The sequence below is a fragment of the Camelina sativa genome, chromosome 5 (genome assembly GCF_000633955.1).
Source record: "Camelina sativa cultivar DH55 chromosome 5, Cs, whole genome shotgun sequence".
Taxonomy (NCBI): Eukaryota; Viridiplantae; Streptophyta; class Magnoliopsida; order Brassicales; family Brassicaceae; genus Camelina; species Camelina sativa.
Genome location: NC_025689.1, coordinates 12,679,647 through 12,699,674, shown reverse-complemented (window position 1 = coordinate 12,699,674; position 20,028 = coordinate 12,679,647). Strand labels below are relative to the sequence as shown.

General features: G+C 35.4%; 4 protein-coding genes across 5 annotated transcripts in view; 2 read left to right on the top strand and 2 right to left on the bottom strand.

Moving 5' to 3' along the window:
- LOC104789201 overlaps window positions 1–2,667 on the top strand; it is a 7,011-nt gene extending 4,344 nt beyond the window's left edge. Inside the window, exon 9 of the mRNA XM_010514934.1 lies at window positions 2,458–2,667. Within this exon, the coding sequence (XP_010513236.1) occupies window positions 2,458–2,667 (210 nt within the window). The remainder of the gene's footprint in view (window positions 1–2,457) is intronic.
- On the bottom strand, window positions 3,280–6,025 carry LOC104786701. The gene is made up of 9 exons (XM_019245279.1): window positions 5,678–6,025; window positions 5,439–5,579; window positions 5,150–5,338; window positions 4,887–5,024; window positions 4,658–4,776; window positions 4,150–4,282; window positions 3,930–4,059; window positions 3,629–3,855; window positions 3,280–3,528 (listed from the first exon to the last, which is right to left on the bottom strand). The coding sequence occupies exons 1-9, from the start codon at window positions 6,023–6,025 to the stop codon at window positions 3,280–3,282; spliced, it is 1,674 nt and encodes a 557-aa protein (XP_019100824.1).
- LOC104786700 (cell division control protein 6 homolog) lies at window positions 7,785–11,989 on the bottom strand. 2 transcript variants are annotated; one of them, XM_010512153.2, is made up of 16 exons: window positions 11,101–11,989; window positions 10,851–10,953; window positions 10,516–10,736; window positions 10,346–10,420; window positions 10,157–10,266; window positions 9,961–10,067; window positions 9,808–9,867; window positions 9,609–9,682; window positions 9,335–9,385; window positions 9,194–9,243; window positions 8,978–9,059; window positions 8,779–8,868; window positions 8,433–8,495; window positions 8,225–8,320; window positions 8,033–8,122; window positions 7,785–7,950 (listed from the first exon to the last, which is right to left on the bottom strand). In XM_010512153.2, exons 1-16 carry the CDS (start codon window positions 11,332–11,334, stop codon window positions 7,918–7,920), a joined length of 1,539 nt encoding a protein of 512 aa, XP_010510455.1. In that variant the 5' UTR covers window positions 11,335–11,989; the 3' UTR covers window positions 7,785–7,917. The 2 variants fall into 2 exon arrangements, with proteins under 2 accessions (XP_010510455.1, XP_010510454.1); XM_010512152.2 differs by having other exon boundaries at window positions 9,808–10,067; window positions 11,101–11,427; window positions 11,849–11,989.
- Window positions 16,645–19,659, top strand: LOC104786699. The gene is made up of 3 exons (XM_010512150.2): window positions 16,645–16,754; window positions 16,964–18,362; window positions 19,239–19,659. Exons 2-3 carry the CDS (start codon window positions 17,020–17,022, stop codon window positions 19,486–19,488), a joined length of 1,593 nt encoding a protein of 530 aa, XP_010510452.1. The 5' UTR covers window positions 16,645–16,754; window positions 16,964–17,019; the 3' UTR covers window positions 19,489–19,659.

Below are 20,028 nucleotides of genomic sequence, written 5' to 3'. Positions count from 1 at the left end.
CCCCCCCCCCCATCTTATCTACCTTACCAGATGACTATTATTGGCAAATTGGATCTGAAAAGCTGCAACAATTTTCAACAAAAAGGACATGGGAGGTGATAAGGCCTGCGCAAGATCCACCCAATTGGGCTAGACAAGTCTGGTTTAAAGGAGCAATTCCTAGACATGCCCTCATGATGTGGCTCATGCATCTGGACAGGCTACCAACAAGAGAGAGACTAGTGCATTGGGGGCAACAAATTGAAGAAAACTGTTGTTTATGTGGTCTGTTGCAGGAAACCCGAGAGCATTTATTTCTCCGATGTGAAGTCAGTGAGGAACTCTGGGTGGGGGTGACAAGTCGTCTCGGATTTAGACCTTTCTCTTTTCACACTTGGGCAGCCCTCTCAGCTTGGTTAGATATGGGAGATGATAAAGCACCAAAGAGTCTCTGCAGATTAGTTGGCTAAGCCACACTGTATGTTATTTGGCAAGAACGCAACGCCAGACTTCACGACCTCAAATCCACGGATGTCCGCGTGTTGTTTAAGGGTCTTGATCGACTAATTAGGGACGCCATTCTAGCCAAACAAAGGAGGAAACAGTTCAAGGACTCAATGGGGATCTGGTTAAAGTACGCTTAGTGATGCCTACTTTTGTATTAATTTTTAGTCGCTCTCTTGTTTTTATTTTTTTTGGGCAAGAGTCCGTCTTCGTATCAAGCTAATCTGTAACTTCTGCAAACTTTTCGGTTTAATGAAATTCACATATTTTTCAAAAAAAAAAAAAAGTAAACCAAATTAGCCAAACTTATTAAAATTAGAATTTACAAATAAACAAAAACGAACCAAATTACATTTTCGGGATCAATTCAATAATGCTTTATTAAATGCGGACTAAACCAACATTTTCAACAATCTAAACCAAACTGGACATGGATTATTTAGGTTATACTTTGGACACACTCTCACACACACACAAAAAAAACTTAAACCAAACCAAACCGGAAAAATGAATATGGCATTTATTAGCTCATGTGGTTATATATCTTGCCAAGAAGAAAACACAAGTGGTTATATCATGTTGGAAAGTGCCATAGGAGAAGGAGGGAAAGGTATGCGCCAACTTGCCATAAGTTTAATTACGTAGTTGAGACAGAGACGTTAGAAGAAGGTGAATAAATTGACGGCTCTCGTTGATATTTGGCTCATGTCCTTCTTAACGGTTGATATTTACTGTTCTTTCTTTCATTGGACTCTTCTCACCTCATTGATAATTCATTCGGTCATTCCCAAAGTTTTATTATTCAATGTCATTGAAAACACGTACGGTGGAATCTTGCCCCATCCTAGTTTCTTTATTTAAACCCCATCCTAGCTAGTCTATATTTGGACGATCCATAAATTTTCGTTTAGAAAAAATATTTGGAGAAACATGGATTATATGGTATATAGTTAGCTTGTCTCGTGACTGGTTTTAAGAATATCGGATGTGAAATGTGTTGTTGAAATTATTAAGCATCGTCGAAATTGATCATGGAGTTGGAACTGAATTTAAAATTTAAAGCTAGTTAAACGCCATGTTATCAAAAAAGTTTCTTGAAATATCATATGAAATGTTTGACAAAAATGAATACCAAAATAAGCCAAACTTTGACAATTTTTTTACAAATACTAGTATTTGAGAGATCATTGATATTTTTTTATAATATGATATTTCTAAATGATTTATCATGAATTTGGGTGTGGACCATTCTCTGTAGGCTACTAAGGATGTGGGAAGAGATCTGCTTAATTCGATTAAAATATACATTCTCGTATTATCGGCTTCTCGATATGGCCAGTCAATTAAAGTAGTATGAAGGTTATTGTTTTTGCTTTTTGTTGTTGGGAAATATACAATTTATAAAAGGTGAAAAAAAATTGGTTATACATTATGTAAGTGATGATGATAGTAAATTACTTATGGGCAGCGACAAGGAATATCAGAGCATCAAGAGTCCAAGAAAAATCATAAAATCAAATGCTAAATGTCCAAAAACGTATGGAGGGTAAATAAAAACAAAGAGAAAATGATAGGTTACACCATGTGATTATCAAGGGGGCATTTCATATGGTGAAGATTTGATATGAGCATAATGGTAAACAAGTAAGATGTTAGACATGCAATACGAACAACTATATATTACATGAGAGATATGCTACATATCAAGTGTTTCATTGGTATTACGAACCTATATGACTCTAAATAATTTGTGAACCTTCACCAAAAGAGATACGATCAAGATAATCTAAAACATCGGTGTCGTATCGATCTTACGAAGACCATTAAACCATCCGACATTTAACCATATTATAATTTTGTTTTCTCGTGCTTTTTTAATAAAAACACTTTTAACCAAAAAAACAAAAAATATATTCTAAAATAGCTCTAAAACAAGTTTAAATGACAATTATACTATATTGTGATATTTTTTAGAACGAAAAAGCCATCACTAAAGGAAAAGCCAATGCTACTCTTTACAAAGAGGCTGACAAGTCCTGCCAATTGATCTCGCGGAGACTCCCCTATGGAAGGTACAAACATTACTGCCTCAAAGCTACTGCTGTGGTTCTAGCTGCTGCAGGAGCAGGAGCCACTGCTGCAGTTGTTCTATCTTTCAACCCGGAGCTTAAGAACTTCTGGTGAACTCATTGGATCTGCAGCTATGTACGTCAATGCCACCAAAGCATTAAACAACTAAGACAGAAACATGGACTGGGCTTTGAGATTGTCTAATATAAGTGTAAGTTGTCTTAACATTGTCTTAAAACAATTTTATTAAGAGTACGTATTGGTTGTTTAAAAACGTTTTATTAAGATTACTATTCCAGATAATTTCGCCTCATACTTGTTAATCTTAGGTTTTACTTTTAGATGAATTCTTTGTAACTGTTTCTTATGATTATCTTTGAGAGATTGATTGAACTTGTAGCAGGCAAATATCTTCGATTTTAGTGAATAAGCTCTCCCGTTGAAGGTGAACCACTCACTATAAATCATTATCATGATCAACAAGAAGTTGTCTTAAAAACCATCCTTCATTACATCTCGAACCGGGTCGTGAAAATTACTATATCGTAGGGTCTCAGTTCATCGAAATCAAAAGGCAAACTACTTTTAAATATTTTGTTTTTAGAAAGATGTACGTTAAGACAACTTATATAGACAATCACAAAAAAGCCCAGTATCAGATGTTTCTCTCTTAGTTGTTTAATGCTGTGGTGATTGCATTGACGTATAGCTGCAGATCCAATGAGTTCACCAGAGGAGGTCTCTAAGCTCCGGGTAGATAAATAGAACAATTGCAGCAAAGGTTGCTACTCCAGCAGCAGCTACAGCTGCAGCAGTGGCTAGTCCTGCAGCTACAGCTAGAACCACAGCAGTAGCTTTGAAGCAGTAATGTCTGAACCATACATGGGAGATTCTCCGCGAGATAAATTTGCAGGACTTGTCAGCTTCTTTGTAAAGAGAAGCATTGGCTCCTCCTTCAGTGATGGCTTTTTCGTTCTTAAAAAAATATCACAACAGCTTTAAGTCAGAGATGAAATTACAACTGAGGTAAAAAGGTGAAATTAGTTTAAAGCTTAGAAGAGTAAGAGGTATTAACTTTTAGCCTGAAGCTCTTCATAGTTTCAGTGACAGTGAAAATTTTTCTCGCTGATGAGAATAGTTTGAGGGAATGATCCTTCCATTCGTCGACAAGCTTATTAAGAAGAGCAACACTAGCTTCTATATTCTTCGTATAGAGACTGTCCCAGTGCTTGCAGCAATCAACGTTTTCGGTGACACACCATATAGCTATTGCTGTAGCTTCCTTGGCTAAAGCAGGATTTCCTGTGACACAACAGTAACACATTAGAACTGTCAAGGATTCAAAATTTGTTTGTTACTAGCTAGTATATGTATACCTTCTCCAGCAAGTTTCAAAGACAAAGAGAATATCTGTTGAATGACTTCTTGCATTGCCTTGTTTCCTGGTTCACCGGTAAGAGCCACTTCTTTCAGCGAGGGATAAACTGCCTCAAACCTCTCTGTAGCCTGTGTTCGTACAGAGACCATGCTTGTGATCAGAATAGACAAAAGCATCAAGGTTTGTGTTTTTATATATTCCAAATATTACTAACTTACTTTTACTCTTGCAGATGAAGCAGGGAATGTAAGCCGCAGCAAGATCTCAAATGAAGGAGGCGGAATCATTCGCTGATGCACAATACCAGCTTGGTTCCTACGCATCGTCCAAGCCTCTGGATCCGCAACAATTCTGATAAGAAAATTGCATTAAACAAAGATGAGATGTTTGTTTATATTATATAGCAAAGGAGATCAATCAAAAGAAAACTTCCGACTCACTCCTCAACCAACTGCAGGATAAGATCCGTTGACTGAGGGTTGCAGCTCGTATTACCCACTACTGGTAGCAAGTTGTGCGCCCATGAAAACAACGCTGCACCTAAGTTGTCCACCACAGTTTTACAGTTCAAATGAATTTCATAATACAACAGATCACAGAAAACACACAAGTTTCGACACTCTCTTGGTCCAAAGTTCACATAAAGGAAAACACGAACCACAGCCATCATCCAAACNTTATATTATATAGCAAAGGAGATCAATCAAAAGAAAACTTCCGACTCACTCCTCAACCAACTGCAGGATAAGATCCGTTGACTGAGGGTTGCAGCTCGTATTACCCACTACTGGTAACAAGTTGTGCGCCCATGAATACAACCCTGCACCTAAATTATGCTGGGAGGCCTGTCCACAGTTTTACAGTTCAAATGAATTTCATAATACAACAGATCACAGAAAACACACAAGTTTCGACACTCTCTTGGTCCAAAGTTCACATAAAGGAAAACACGAACCACAGCCATCATCCAAACTGTAAGCGGAAGCCTGTCCTGTCCTTGAAAATAACGCCTCCCCCTAATAGTCGGCAGTGCATAAGTCAAAGCTTCAGGTCTCCAATGCACTACCATTGCCAATGTAACAAATATTGGCATCTAATCGGAAAAGAAAAACAAAGAGAACAATAATGGAGTTAGTCAAACAAAGGTAATTCAACCACATCATAATACATATAAGTGAAAGCGACAATTATTAAGAGAAAGGTATTGCAAAAGTTTACATGAGGTTTGGGAGAAGTAGGTTGTTCACCGATCTTGCCAGATTTGGCACCTTTTTGTTGTGCTTCCAAATGAGTGATAGTACAACCAAACGCCCACACTACAAAGCCAGAGAGTTGCATAACTGGAAGTTGAAGGATCCAACTGACTGATGTGTTAGAGATAGGTTCAGGAATATCACACAACGGAACCTGTTTATATATGAAAAAAAAAAGAGTTTATAAACAATCAGCTTCAACAATCTAACATAGACTTCAAAATCTCTGAACCAAAAAAGAAGAAACAGCTCACATTCATGACATCGATAACCTTGGGCCAAGTACCCTCAAAAGGAAACATCTCCAGCCATGGAAATTGCACCTCGGTAAGTTCTCTCCCGATGTAATTCATAAATCTTAATAGCTGAGTCACTGGCTCATCCGAATACGATTCCTATTTAACAAAAAAACAAAAAAAAATTGAATTCTGATTTTAAGTAACTAAAACAAAAGGATCGAGCTGAATTTTACATCAGCTCATGATGTACTTACCAATGATACGGCGAGGAAAGCCGCAAGACTTGAATGGTCGATCTTTGCCATAGCCTCGGACAAAGACATTATCGGCTTCTTCTCATCCTTCTTGGGTTGTGGATTGTTAGGTGTTTCTGCCCTCACAGTCTCCTCCTTCTTCTTCTTCTTCTTCTTCTTGTTCTTGGGTTGTGGATTTTTAGCTGTTTCTGCCCTCAGAATCTCCTTTACATCAGCAGAAACCGTCTTATTCTCTGTCAGGATCCGTCGTTCATTCCTGCCGGAACCTTTTTTCTTCCGGGACACGACTTTCGTCCAACCATGGTCGTCGTCGTCGTCAACGTGGGAGTTGCATGGTAATTGATCCATACTTTTTTACTTCAACTTGGATTATTCGTATTTTTTTCTTGGGAATACGTTCGGCTTTTAGGTTTTTAACCTATAAAAACCATACCAAGATATTTTTATTTGAGAACTTTATGTTAAATTTTACTTTTTTGTTTAAAATAAAATTAATCATATCAAATTATATCTTAATACAAAATCAACTGTATTAAGTGGTTATATTTTTTATACATATAAGAAAATCTTAAGTGGTGAAAAAAAAAGAAGGAATTAACAAAATTTTAAAGTTTTTATAATGTAATATATTTGTTTTTTTAATAAAATATATTATACTATAACTACAGTTTCTAGTTTTTTTTTCCTAATATTGCATACATTATATAACCAACATTTGTAATATTATAAAATATAATTAAAACATATTTTTAATAAAAATTATATAAAACACCCATATTTAAGGATAACTAATGGGAGGAGAAAATAATAAAAACAAGGGAGCTAGGATCTAAACTTAGATTAGTATTATTTTTAATATTATTAAAAGTTAAAGACACTGATTTGAGTATTACTTATGGAGATGCCCTTATGGTACGCGTGTATGATATAAGTAAAGGGTAGTTGCTTTCTTGTGAAGCAATTTTGAACATTGAATATCTTCTCAAGTCCTTGATCCTTAATGCCTCTCTTAGTGCCTCTGCTTCACCTTGTACTTACGCTATTGCATTTTACCTGTTAAGAATTACTTTATAGTAAAATGTGTTCTCTATGTACTAAGTTAAGGTTTTAATAGGTTGCCCTTAATTACCTGCATTGCCAAACTGGTCAATTAGGGTGATGATAGAATTTTTTTGTTTCATGGGGCCTTGAATTCTGACAGCGTGACATGTCTAGATGTTAAAATATTTATCCACTGTTGCGCTTGCCACTCAGTTCTATTTGAACTTATCTTATGGCAATTCTAAGGCATGAGTCATCAGAATTTCAAGACTGTAACTACGAACGTATTTACAGAATGAAAGAATTACCGATTACAACTCCTTAATAGCCACAAAGAGTTTGGGAAACGATTTCACTGTATATGTTGGAACTTGGAAACTCTTGGTTGTATTGAACACAGGAGATAGTTTGTTAGTCAGCTACAGAACAGAGGTTTCATATATACGGTCTTGCCTTGGAAGCATTAGTAATATCTCCTAGCTACCAGATTATGGTCATTGCTATGAGAGTACATATTTTGGAAGTTTTTAGTAGCTCATTGCTATAAATTCCCTTGATGCAATTTGTGGTAACAAGTGGTAATTAATTAATTTATGTTTGATAGATAAATTAGCTTTAAGGAAAAAAAAAAGGCCTTAATATTTGTAATTATCAGCAGGTTTTCTATATGTGACCTCAATATTTTCTTTGCTTTTACGCCCAAAAATGCCTTCCAGGAAATATGAGACAGGTCGATATGAAACTTCAGAGTAGTGAATAGTGATGTAGGATACTAGGATATGACGTGCATAAGCCAGAAACGACAATCACTGCTGTCCTAAGTTTGGTGTTTACTCTACTTCATTGGTTGAGATAGTCTTGAGACCTCTGAATTTTTTTGAGGCCAGCCTTGTTTCTTTAGATGACCTTTTTCTTGTGATCTTTTGCTTTGCTAATGCAACACTCTCTCCCATACTGCTTGGCCTGGTTTAGTGAGTGCGAGTTGCCAATATAAAAATCTATCTCCCAGTATCGTTTAATGGTCTTTCTTGTACAGTTGAATGACAGACACTGAGTTCTCTTTAAATGTAAGTATGTAACTAATGTATTGCTTGCAACTTGTATAACAGAATAAAACAATTTATGTGTACTCTGTTTTTTTTTACTCTTTGTATTCTATAAAAAATGGAGGAACCCATTGCTATAACTCAATAACTTCATCATAGAAGACAGTTGCGGAAGAATCGAATTTCCTGTTGTGCAATGAAAAGAAGATGTTAAATAAATTAAGAAACTGCATTTTGGGAATAATTAACAAAGGGTATAATGTATAACCTTAAGAGCAAATGTGATGTCTGCTTCATCTACTCTAAGGCTCACCCTCCTTAGCTTTTCGTCCCGAGCTTGACTGAGTTTTAGTATCCCCTATGTCAATCCAAAAATGACATTTTCAAGCAAATGTCTCTTTCAAGATTTACATAAACCATACACAAACATTAGAGTTATTACTCTTATAGGAGTTAGTACCTGGTCATTTAGCACTGTACACATGTTTGTGAACTCTGTAATTCCAGCTGGAGTTATCGTCGAAGATTTACAGATTTCCAGATATAACTTATTTAACTGCATCAAAGTGTGAAAACATAAATGAATACTATGTACAAAGTCATTAGTTATAACTTCATGAAGCTATGTTTGGGACTTTGTGTATTGTTCGTTCAATCAAGATTTTTACCTCTGCAATGGTTCTATCTTTTTTGCTTCCTCTAAAGGCCTTTGCAGCAGAACAGACTATGATCTGCAAGTTTTCAGTATAAGCATGTGAATTTCAGATTTTATCGTGTTATCCACCAAGTCATAGAACCAGATACACGCCAACATTGTGCGTTATGATAGTTGTTCTCTTAGTTAAGGTTAGTACATATTCTCAAACTACATTAACAATACTTTAGATCACACTGGAAAACAAAACTACAGATTTGTATATTCCTATGCAAAGCATGTTGCTATATATATTTTTTTTAACTTATGAACACGAAGTACCAGATATCAACTAATCTGTGTGTTGATGTGTGACTTACTTGCTGGTGTTGAGGAAGGGACTGAATGGTGTCCACTACTGGAGATTTAAACGTCTTGGACAATGCAGCTAACATATGATCCATCTTCACCTATAGATTCGATGATAACAATTATGGAATAAGACAACGGTTTCTATGGATCCTGGATATTTTCATCCTCAGTAAGTGAACTGAGTAAAGTAGAGAGAAAAATACTAACCACTTGACACTCTGGAACTGGACCTTGTGGTTCTTGATCTATTGATCCTCTAGCTTCTATTTCTAAGATTTCTAGGGCGCTCCTGAAATCAAATCAATGTGAGTAAATACGGACTGTTATCTTTAATGTTCTAATTTCAAGAGTAAAGTTACAATATATAAAGCCCATTCTATCTCATTAATGTTATGTAGAAACAAAATTCGTAAGAGAACTAACCTGCAAACACATAGAGCCTTTCTCATGTCTCCTGATGCAGCTGATACTTTCTGGGACAATGAAAACATTATGAATATTAATTAAGAATCTAAAAATGAAAACAAGGTTGAGAGAAAAAAAAATGACATATATTCTTCTTACTCTTGCACAAATTTCCAAGGCATTTGATTGAAATGCAACATATGGAAGTGCCTGTTACAACAGTGAAAGTAATCATTTAAGATGAACATAGAAAGTACTATGAGTTTGGATTAGATATATACTAATATACAGTTTCAATCTCCATAATTCCTTGAATAACAACTGCTTTGAAACAGAAAAAATGGCATTGGCAATAGATTTATCCTGATATACTTAATCAGACATTCCTCTCTCATCAAAGGTATCTTATATCACAAAATTACGGTAGACTTACCACAAGCCTTTCCTGCAGTATCCTAAGGATCTGCTCCTTAGAATAGGCACGGAAAGTGACAACCAAAGGTTTGCCTGCATTAATTGGAACAATAAGTTAAAAGGAGTATACTCAACTTTTATTCTTCATCAAAGCTTAGGGACATATGGTGAAGTATGAAGAATGTTCAAATGGCACACAATGATGGAGAGATTCTTACAATTGAGAGACTTCAGTTTTGGAAGGAAACGATCTGCAAGGTCTATTGCATTTGCTACACCTGAAGGACAAATACGAAGTTTAGACATAATTTGTATGACCAGAGGAAATAGAAAAAAAAAATATGAACACTGATAGCGTAAGACAGTTTTACCTATAAGTATACACCTTGAAAAAGGCAAAGTTGTGAGCATAAAAAGCTCATGGAGGACACCTCGATCTCTTGTGATCAAGTAATCCATCTCATCTGCAATTATAAGCCTGCAAGTAAAACTTGAATGAGCAACAAAGCAACAAATTATATCTACCAAGTCAACATATGACAGACCAAGAACAAAACAAAAACCTACATCATCTTTGAGCTGGATTGTTGTTGCTTTTGGGAAAACAAGCTCTGAAGTTGTTGTAGAGGTGAAGATGAACCATTAGCTTTACTCCCGGACTCATTTTTACCAAGTATCTAAAAACAAAATAACTCAATTACCAACGATATTGAAATGAGACCAAGAATTTGGAGGTATTATTGCAGAAGGTCTTACCTTGGAGAAAATATCTGTAGTTTTTGTCAGTGATGTGCAATTAACAGACACTGTTTCTGAACAAGGCAAACCCGCCTGCAAGATTTCATGAAAGATAGATCAGTCCTTCTATTCTATTAATAGATTCACACCAACCACAAGTTCTGAAACAGACACACAAGATTGATTACCTGTTTCGCCCAGTCATCAGCTTGTTGTCTTACTTTCTCCATGGATAGTGACTTCCCAGTTCCAGGACAGCCACATATATACAAACTCCCAGCCTTGTTCTGTTCCATACAACTTTTCACAAACTCGGAAACCCGTCTCTGCTCATCCTCACGGCAAACAACAGTTGACGGTGCCTTAGACACATGCAATGCCTCCTTCACAGCTTTCATTTGTTCCTCATCTGAACCCAATCAAATACAAACATTCAATTATACAATCAAACTCACTGAGAGCCTTAACAAAAATCAATACAACACTAATGAATGAATAAATAGGCTAACTAATATATACATACCTCTAGGGTTCCACTTTGATTCAACATCTAAACAAACAGATAAGTTCTTCACTGCTGATATCACTGGACTCGCCAAATTCCCATTAGAATCTTCCTTAATCTCCTGCAATCGATCCAACATTTTATAAATCATTCATTACAGATTCAGATTTTTGAACTAAATACCAAAATCGAATCAAGAACTACTAAATCGAATCGATCGATTCTCACTAAGCTTAACAGCTAGAAACAAAAGAACAAAGGAGCTAACCTCATCAGCCGTCTTAGGGATTGAAACAGCACACCGTCGAGGAGATTTCCATTTCATCGGCGTGGAAATCGAATTCACAGGCGTGGATGATGAAACCTCCGCAGCGGAATCGGATCTCAACTTGCGTTTCCGACAAGTGTTGACTTCGGCGGATCTAAGACCGCCGGTAACCTCCAATCTGGAGCCGACGACATGCTTCTGAGGGGATGAACTAGGTCCAGCGATGGCAGGCATTGTAGGTTAGTAATATCAGACGATGACGGAGATCGAGATCGAGATTGAGATTGAGATCCGAAGTGAAGAAGAATCAATCTCATGGTCTCGATGCTGCTGGGTTTTATGAGGAAATGGGATAACAAAAAAAAAATTAAAGGAAAAAAAATTAAGAAAAAAAAAATAAACAAAAGAGGGAAAATGGGAGTAGCGGGAAAACGCAAGACAGCAGATTTATTCGCCGCCCGGTTTTTGTTCGGCTACCGTTTTAAACCATCGGCTTCGCGGCAATTTTATTGGGCTAAGTTCTGGTTAAACCTCATATAAGACCTTTAAAGGCCCATCTTAGAACTTCTAAATAACCACGTTACCATCCAAACGAAGCCTCTCCTACAATTTTGGTTATGCTTTACTTATTGCTTAATTAGTTCTTGAACTTTTTTACTATAAACCAAGTACCAAACTAGACTAGTTTTTCACATTTTAAGTTTATAATGAGAAAAAGAAGTGAAACTACTATATATTGTTTACTCACCTTAACCACTTGATACATCAGAAATTACATAATGACAACAAAACAAAACAAAAGGAAGAATCAGAATAGAAGATAGAAAAGCAAAGTGGTCGGTGTGTCAATGCACTTATATTTATTTTTTTTGTTCATATATAATCATTGAAGTATGAGATATCAACATATAGTGGAGATATTTTTTCATATCTGGGTCATACAAGGTTTTATGGAAGAAGGATATCCACATTAAATGTGAAATCGATGGTTTATATCATCTGATATGTACCCAAAATATCAAAGGCATAGATAGATATATAAGAAAGATATATATCCACATAAAATCGATGATATTTCATATTATATGTAGCCAAATAAAAAATCAATGCATGGATATATATATATATATATTTAAGAAGGATACATATCCACATAAAACGATATGATATATATATATATATATATATGTAGCCAAAACCTCAATGCATTGATATATACAAACAAATAAAAAATATCAATGTATATAAGATAGGAAAATTTTGATCTAGGAAATGAATCTAAGGAGGTTGGTTGAATTGCTTTTCAAGTACCTGAAACATATAGACATTAAAGCATTGTAAGATCATATTTACGTGTCTAAGAGAGTAAGATACGCAACTTGGAGACATTTTTGCACAACTTTTTCTCTTTTAATCAGTAAAAAGAAAATCATTAATATTCAAGCAGCAGAATGATAAAATTCAAAATATGAGAGCCTTTATCAAGCTGAGCTATATGTAAAGCCTCTAACCTTAGGTATTTGTTATGGTGTTTTAATGGAAGTATTTTATGACATAGTATGTTTCCATTAACAATCTAGGGAACTTAGCAGCAAAAAACTTGTCTAACCCTTCAAGATTGCAAGGTCTATGTCATGGTACTGACATAGGTCACTAGCTTTTTGTAAGAAAGTAAGCATTATCTCAGATTCCCAAAACATTGAATGGAGCAGAGCTTCTGATTCACTTCAACCAAAAAATATTCCTTGCATTTAGACATTTATGAATTTAGTTAGTATTTTCATTATCAACCTAGACCACAATGTTGCTCTGCTTTTAGATTAATTTTGTTCTCGAAAGTTATTCAACCTATCAACTGATATATATCCACATAAAATTGATGATATCTTATTATATAAACATTAGTTTTTCAAAGTTAGTAATTCATATAATCGCGACATGTGTCAAGTATATCGATAATATTTTAATATATGTGAAAAGAAAATTTATTTAATAATTACAGAAAATTTAAATAATCTTAAAAATAAAAGATTATAATTAATATTTTTAAAAGTATATAAAACCAAAAGTAATTTATTATATCACTAACTCTAATAGGAAAGTAATCTATTAAATTATTAATTTCAATAGGAAAATATGTACAATTAATAAGGAAAATATTTGCAATTTAATTGCATTATTATTTATTATAGTCATACAGTAAAGAGAAATTTATACAGAAAAGTGATTAAAGTATAAAAAGGTTTAATTTGTTAAAACTAGTAATTAACATAATGTAAGAAAAATAAGATAATAAAAATAAGAAATTAATGTAATTTTTCTAAGTTTTCAATCGGTGAATGATTAGATAGAGTATTCAATATTATTATGTTATTATATAAACCTTGGTTTTTAAATTAGTAACTCATGTGATCGCGACACGTGTCAATTTAACAATTAAAGATATCAATGTATATAAGATAGGAAAATTTTGATAAATACTAGGTAGAAAGAAGATGATAGATAATAAGAGTGGTGGCCTTTGTTATGTCTCTCTCGATTTGATTTTCATATTGGCTCTATCCTCCTGTCAAGAGCCAACATGCATGAAAGCACATCGTTCCTATACGTTTGGTGCCAATTTATTTCCTATATGTTTAGTTCTATATTTGTTGGGTTGATATTTTTCTATTCAAGATTTGGAGCTTGCGAACCATTTTATTCAATTGAATGAAAATAGTTAAAACTTTTTGGTGGGTAATCTCTTCTCATTTGTCAGGGTTTCATATTCTAAAAGAAAATTCTTTCTGAAATTAAGTAGTCTATCTTACACATAACAGTTGTATACTATCAGCTCATATGGTTACTTCCTAACCAAAACCATTTCCGAGTTCAATATGGTTAAATGTCGGATGGTCTTCGTAAAATAGATACTACACTGATGTTTTAGATTATCTTGATCTTGGTCAAGGTTCACAAATTATTTAGAGTCATATATAGGTTCGTAAAACCAGTGAAACACTTGACATGTAGCATACCTCTCATGTAATATATAGTTGTTGTTATTGCATGTCTAACATCTTACTTGTCTACCATTATGCTTATAATACATATAAATTAATATTATTGAATTTTCAATATCTTCACCATATGAAATGCCCATCATATCAATCTTCATAAACCAACCCCCTTAATATCATCACATGGTGTAACCTATCATTTTCTCTTTGTTTTTATTTACCCTCCATACGTTTTCGGACATTTAGCATTTTGATTTTATGATTTGTCTCTAGTCTTCCTTGTCGCTGCTGCCCATTAGCAATTACTTTCATCATCACTTATTCACTTACATAATCTACAACCAACTTATTTTCACCTTTTAGAAATTGTACATTTCCTCAAAAGAAAACAGAGAACCTACTATTACTTAAATTGACGGGTCATTGCGGGAATACGAGAATAATTAATAGAGCTAAGCAGATCCCACATCCTTAGCCTACTGTCGGACAATGGTCCACACCTCAAATTGATGATAATAAATCTTTAAGAAAATTCGTATTAGAAAAAAGAAAAAAATCTATGAACCCTCAAATACTAGTATTTGAAAAAATATTTATCAAATGATTAGTTTGGCTTATAAATTTGATATTCTTTTTTGTCAAACATTTCATATGATATTTCAAGAAAATTTGTTTGATTACATGGCGTTTCACGAACTTTAAATTTTAAATTTTCAGTTCCTACTCCATGATCTATTTCGACAATGCTTAATAAATTCAACAACACATTTCACATCCGATCGATATTCGTAAAACCAAGTAACGAGACAAGCTAACTATATCATATAATCCATGTTTCTCCAAAGCTTTTTTCTAACGAAAATTTCTCGATCGTCCAAATAAAGAAACTAGGATGGGGCAAGATTCCACCGTACGGGTTTTCAATGACATTGAATAAAAATATAAATGAGGTGAGAAGAGTCCAATGAAAGAAAGAACAATAAATATCAACCGTTAAGAAGGACATGAGCCAAATATCAACGAGAGCCGTCAATTTGTTCACCTTCTTCTAACGTCACAGTCTCAAACGACGTAAACTTATGGCAAGTTGGTGCATACCTTTCCCTCCTTCTACACCGTCGAAACTTTAAGCCCCCTTCCCTTCCTATGGCACTTTCCAACAAGATATAACCACTTGTGTTTACTTCTTGACAAGATATATAACTACATGCGCCAAACACCACGTTCTTCTTTTCGGTCCGGTTCTGTTTGGTTCAAGTTTTGTTGGTTGTGTGAAAGTATGTCTAACTCTAAAGTAGAAGTGTAGAGCCTAAATAATTCCGGTCCACCCGGTTTAAATTGTTGAAAATTTTAGTTTAGGCCGAATGTTATTGAATTTAGATAGAAATTTTGATTCGATTCGATTTTGTTTGTTTGTAAATTTCAGTAAGCCTGGCTAATTTGGTTTATTTTGGTTTTGGTCTTTTGAATTGTGTTTTGTTATGCAATAATTACATACATTTTTGGTATGTGTTCCATTTGTAAAATTTGGTTAGATCAGATTGGTTCGGTTGCACTTAATATGGGTTCCAAATGACTAATGAGGTTTAGTTTGTTGGGTATATACAATTATGCCATCGTTCTGTTTATAGTAATTTCAGTTCGGTTCGAATTGGTTACGTCGGTGATTTTTTACAAATATGTACTTTTAATTAGGAGACTAACTTGCATATCTTACGAAACTCAAAACATATCTCGAAAAAACACATGCATGTTAGAGAAATTTACCAACTTGGTTATCTGTTACAACTTACAATCATCATTGCACTTGCACATGTTGTAAGTAACTAAAACCATACTGAGAAACTGTGTAATTATAATCTCCCTAAAACAGAGTTTTTTTTTTTAATATATTCTTTCACTAATTTGATAATGTAAATTACTATAAGCGGGTTATACGATCCATTGCATCACTAGAAAAATATTGAGATCCCACATTTCAATTTCGAATCAAACGTATTTCAATTTACTATATAAAACAAAAAGATTCAAACACCAAAAAAAGTGAAAACAAAATTATACCAAAGAGAGCAAAATGAACATGGACGCAATTCGCAACACTCACGTATAGAACCCAGACTTCAAAGTTAACGCCAGATTACATGGCCTTTTTTTTTGCAAAAACTGTTATTTTCTGTTTCACACTCCTTAATTGATTTTTTTCTTTTTAATACTCTATATAAATTACCTACGTGGCTTTTCGAAGACCGTTGATTGGTTAATTAATAAACTACAAGATGAGAAAATGACGAGAAACAAAAAATACCCAATGTCTGGAAGTCACGTGGCATATGTTAAAACCGTCAGATTAATAATGACTCTCTTTCTCCTCTCCCGGTTTGATAATAATCATGTGAGTCGGTTCTTGTTGTCACCGGCTTACTTGTTTGTCAGACTCTTAAACGTCGCTGTTTCACCGGCAGATATTTTTATTTATTTTAATTAAGTAATTAATTTCGATATTTTTGATAAACTCGTGCGTTAACTTTTAAACCCTCTGTATATAAAAAAGCTCTTCGTCTCACTCTCTCTCTCTCTCTCTCTCTCTCTCTCCGCTTAAAGTGAAGCGGCCTTCCTCAGGATTTTCCCGAGAAAATTTCAGACGTAAATTTTCCGGTGAGTTTTTTCTTCCTCCGTACACCTAAAATCGAACATTTCTCGAGTCTTTCTAGTAATTTTATTCCGAAATTTTTCATCGATTCTCGTGAACATTAGCTTTCCACGATCCGATTTGCCATCTGTTAATGATTCAAAGAGCTCTCTATATCTCTCTCACTCCCAGTATTGATTGTTCTATTTTCTCTTTTGATTTACGGGAATATAAGGAGGAAGCCATTGTTGAAGAAACTAGTACTACTCTCTGTGTTTTTGATTTTTCCGCATGGGGGTGAAAGTAGCTTCTTCATCTCCGTTCCTTCAATGGACGACGACGGCTCAACCTATCGTTCATCAGTGTTCGTCCCCTTCTCAAACCCTACCTTCAAAACGACGACGGAGCATTGGTCACGACGTACGGTTCCTATCTTCTCGATTTGTCCCGCAGAGACTGACGAACCGTTCGGCTCTTTTAGGAACTAACCTTCATCGCTCCAAGTCATCATCATCACCTAGACCGATTCGAAGAGTTTGTAGCGCAAGCTTAGATCCTCCTTTCTCCGATGAGGAGTTTTCTAAAAAAATCCAAGAACTAACTCTCAGATTCAATGTCCCAAACCAATACGGTTCAGAGCCTCACGATTACAAAACCAACTCAATCGAGCCGCCGTGGAACGAGATGGTGCATTTGTCGAGTATTGAAATGAAAGCAAACAGTGTTGACCTTCCTCTTTCGCTTCGGATCATAAAGAAGAAACGACAATGGGAAGAAGGAGTCAAACAAGTCGGTGAATCAGCGTGTTGTTCGATGAACAAAGCGTTTTCGTCGATGGTGTTTATGATTAGAGAGCTTCAAAGCTTTACTCTGCATATGAGAGAGGTTCTGTTTTACGAAGATTTGCAAGAGATCTTGCTAAGAGTTAGAGAAGAGTTGCACCAATCTTTCGTTTGGTTGTTTCAACAAGTTTTCTCCGCGACGCCTACGTTGATGGTTTACGTTATGATACTCTTAGCTAACTTCACTGTTTATTCCATCGGGAGCAACTCTGCTTTAGCTGCTCCTCTTCCTCAGATGGTTACAGAGGTTACAACCGTCAGTGAAACAGATGAAGCAACGAACGTGAAGTTGGATTCCTCGATTGTGAAAACGTTCCTTGTATCGTCGTCTCCTAACGGGAATACAACTTCAGTTGGTGGTAACAATAATGGCGGCGGTGGAAACATTAAGCCGGTGTTAAGCGGAACAGATGGTGGTGATGGATTCGATGGATCTGAACAGTTCAGAACAATCATACCAGAAGGAGTTTCTCAATTGTCATCTTCCACATTCGGGTCAACGACTACAGAGTCAGAGCCGTCAGTATCGGGACAAGATGAAAACAGGCTGTGGAATTCGATGGTGGAGGAAGCAGATCGAATGCAGTATTCAGACATAGATGATTCGTTGGATCACGACACTAGGAAGCGGTTCGTGTCTTCTGTTGAGGCTCGAGTAGAAGCAGAGGAAGACACGGATTACTTCAAAACAGAGCTTATGTACCAAACGGGACTGTCTCAAGAGCCTAATAATCCTCTCTTACTCGCTAACTATGCTCAGTTCCTCTACCTCGTCTCTAATGACCATGACAGGTAACTAAACATTTTACTGCTCCCTATGTTATAGTTAAAAAAACTGTTAAACCTTAGTTTAGCTTGAGTAGATTTGGTTTCAGAGTTTGCGTCGAATCTTCCCTTTAGATTCTTTGGGGTTGTGAATTGTGAGGCTACAAGTTGATTGCTAGGAGTCAAAAGTAGGCGCATACCTCGATGATTTTTCTATTCACTAGTGGGACATACTTGGTGTGGAAATCATAATTGTTTTTGTTATAATAAATAAATTGGTATCAGCAGAATCAACCATAACCAATAGAGTGGAACCAATTCTTTTCCTCTTCTAGGAAAAACGACATTACATAAAATATCTAACGAGAATAAAAAAAAGAGTTGTAGCCAATGAGCTTTGAGTCTTTGAGAAGGTTTTAGTGATAGTGGAGTTTACGGTTGTGTTTTAAAGTCTCCCCACCAGTACCCAACACCAAAAGTCTCTGTTTCACAATTTGTCTTCTAGATTTTTTTCCCCACCCAATTCAATTAACCCATGTTTTTGTCATTGGCTTTATTTTATATCTAACGTAGTAAAGTTACAAAGCTGGTAGTTAGTGTTATCTAGAATGTAGCATTCTCTGATTTATAGAGTTTATTGACTTGGTGAATGGTCTGATATCCTAACCAATCCTTTTTGTTAATATTTACAAATATTGGTTATTTAGACACTTCTAGTTCTATCACATTCTACAACCGTTGGCGTTACTAGTTCATATTATTATATATGGAAATTTAATTTTCACACGACAAAACTTTTGGCGTTATTCATCCCACATCTTTAATGCATTCCACATGTCTTACTTATCTCTAAATCTAATGAATAAATATCTCACGTGGTTCCATATGATAATTGTGTAACAGAGCGGAAGAGTACTTCAAAAGAGCGGTAGGAGTGGAACCGAAAGACGCCGAGGCGCTTAGCAAATACGCGATGTTCTTATGGAGAGCACGGGACGATCTTTGGGCTGCTGAGGAGACTTTCTTGGAAGCAATCGATGCTGATCCGACCAACTCGTACTACGCCGCTAATTACGCCAATTTCTTGTGGAACACTGGCGGTGATGACACGTGTTTCCCTCTTGACGACGAGGCTCAGGAAGACACCATCTAGATAAGATGGTGCAACAAGTTATCTCTCTATTAAAAAAAAAAAGATATACAAGTACAACTAATGAATGTAAAACATATGTGAATACCATGTATGTATTATGTATATGCCTGTTTGTCACCAAGGAGCGATGGGTAAACCGTAAAAGAGTTAATCCCCTTATGATTGCGATCAGTCTAGCGAAAAGGAAGAAAATATCCCGAAGGGTTTGGTTTGGTGGTAGTTGAACGCGTAACTGAGTGAGATAAAGTAGAGCACGTGAGATCGGAGCTGATCTCACCGCCTTGGTTTTGGGCCTATGTCGTGGAACCAAGTGTCTATCCTTTTTTTGTTTCTTCATGCATTGAAACGTTCCTTTTATTGGGTTGCATATAGGAGTACTACCAGTACCTAGTCAAAATACTAAAATAGTAATGCAATTTCGGCATGTTTTTAGTCCCATTTTATTTACTTGCCTGTGTCATATATAACTAATTCAGATGGCGATATTTTTTGGTGTAACTAATATCGCTATTTAAAATAACAATTAAAAAAAAAAAAAAA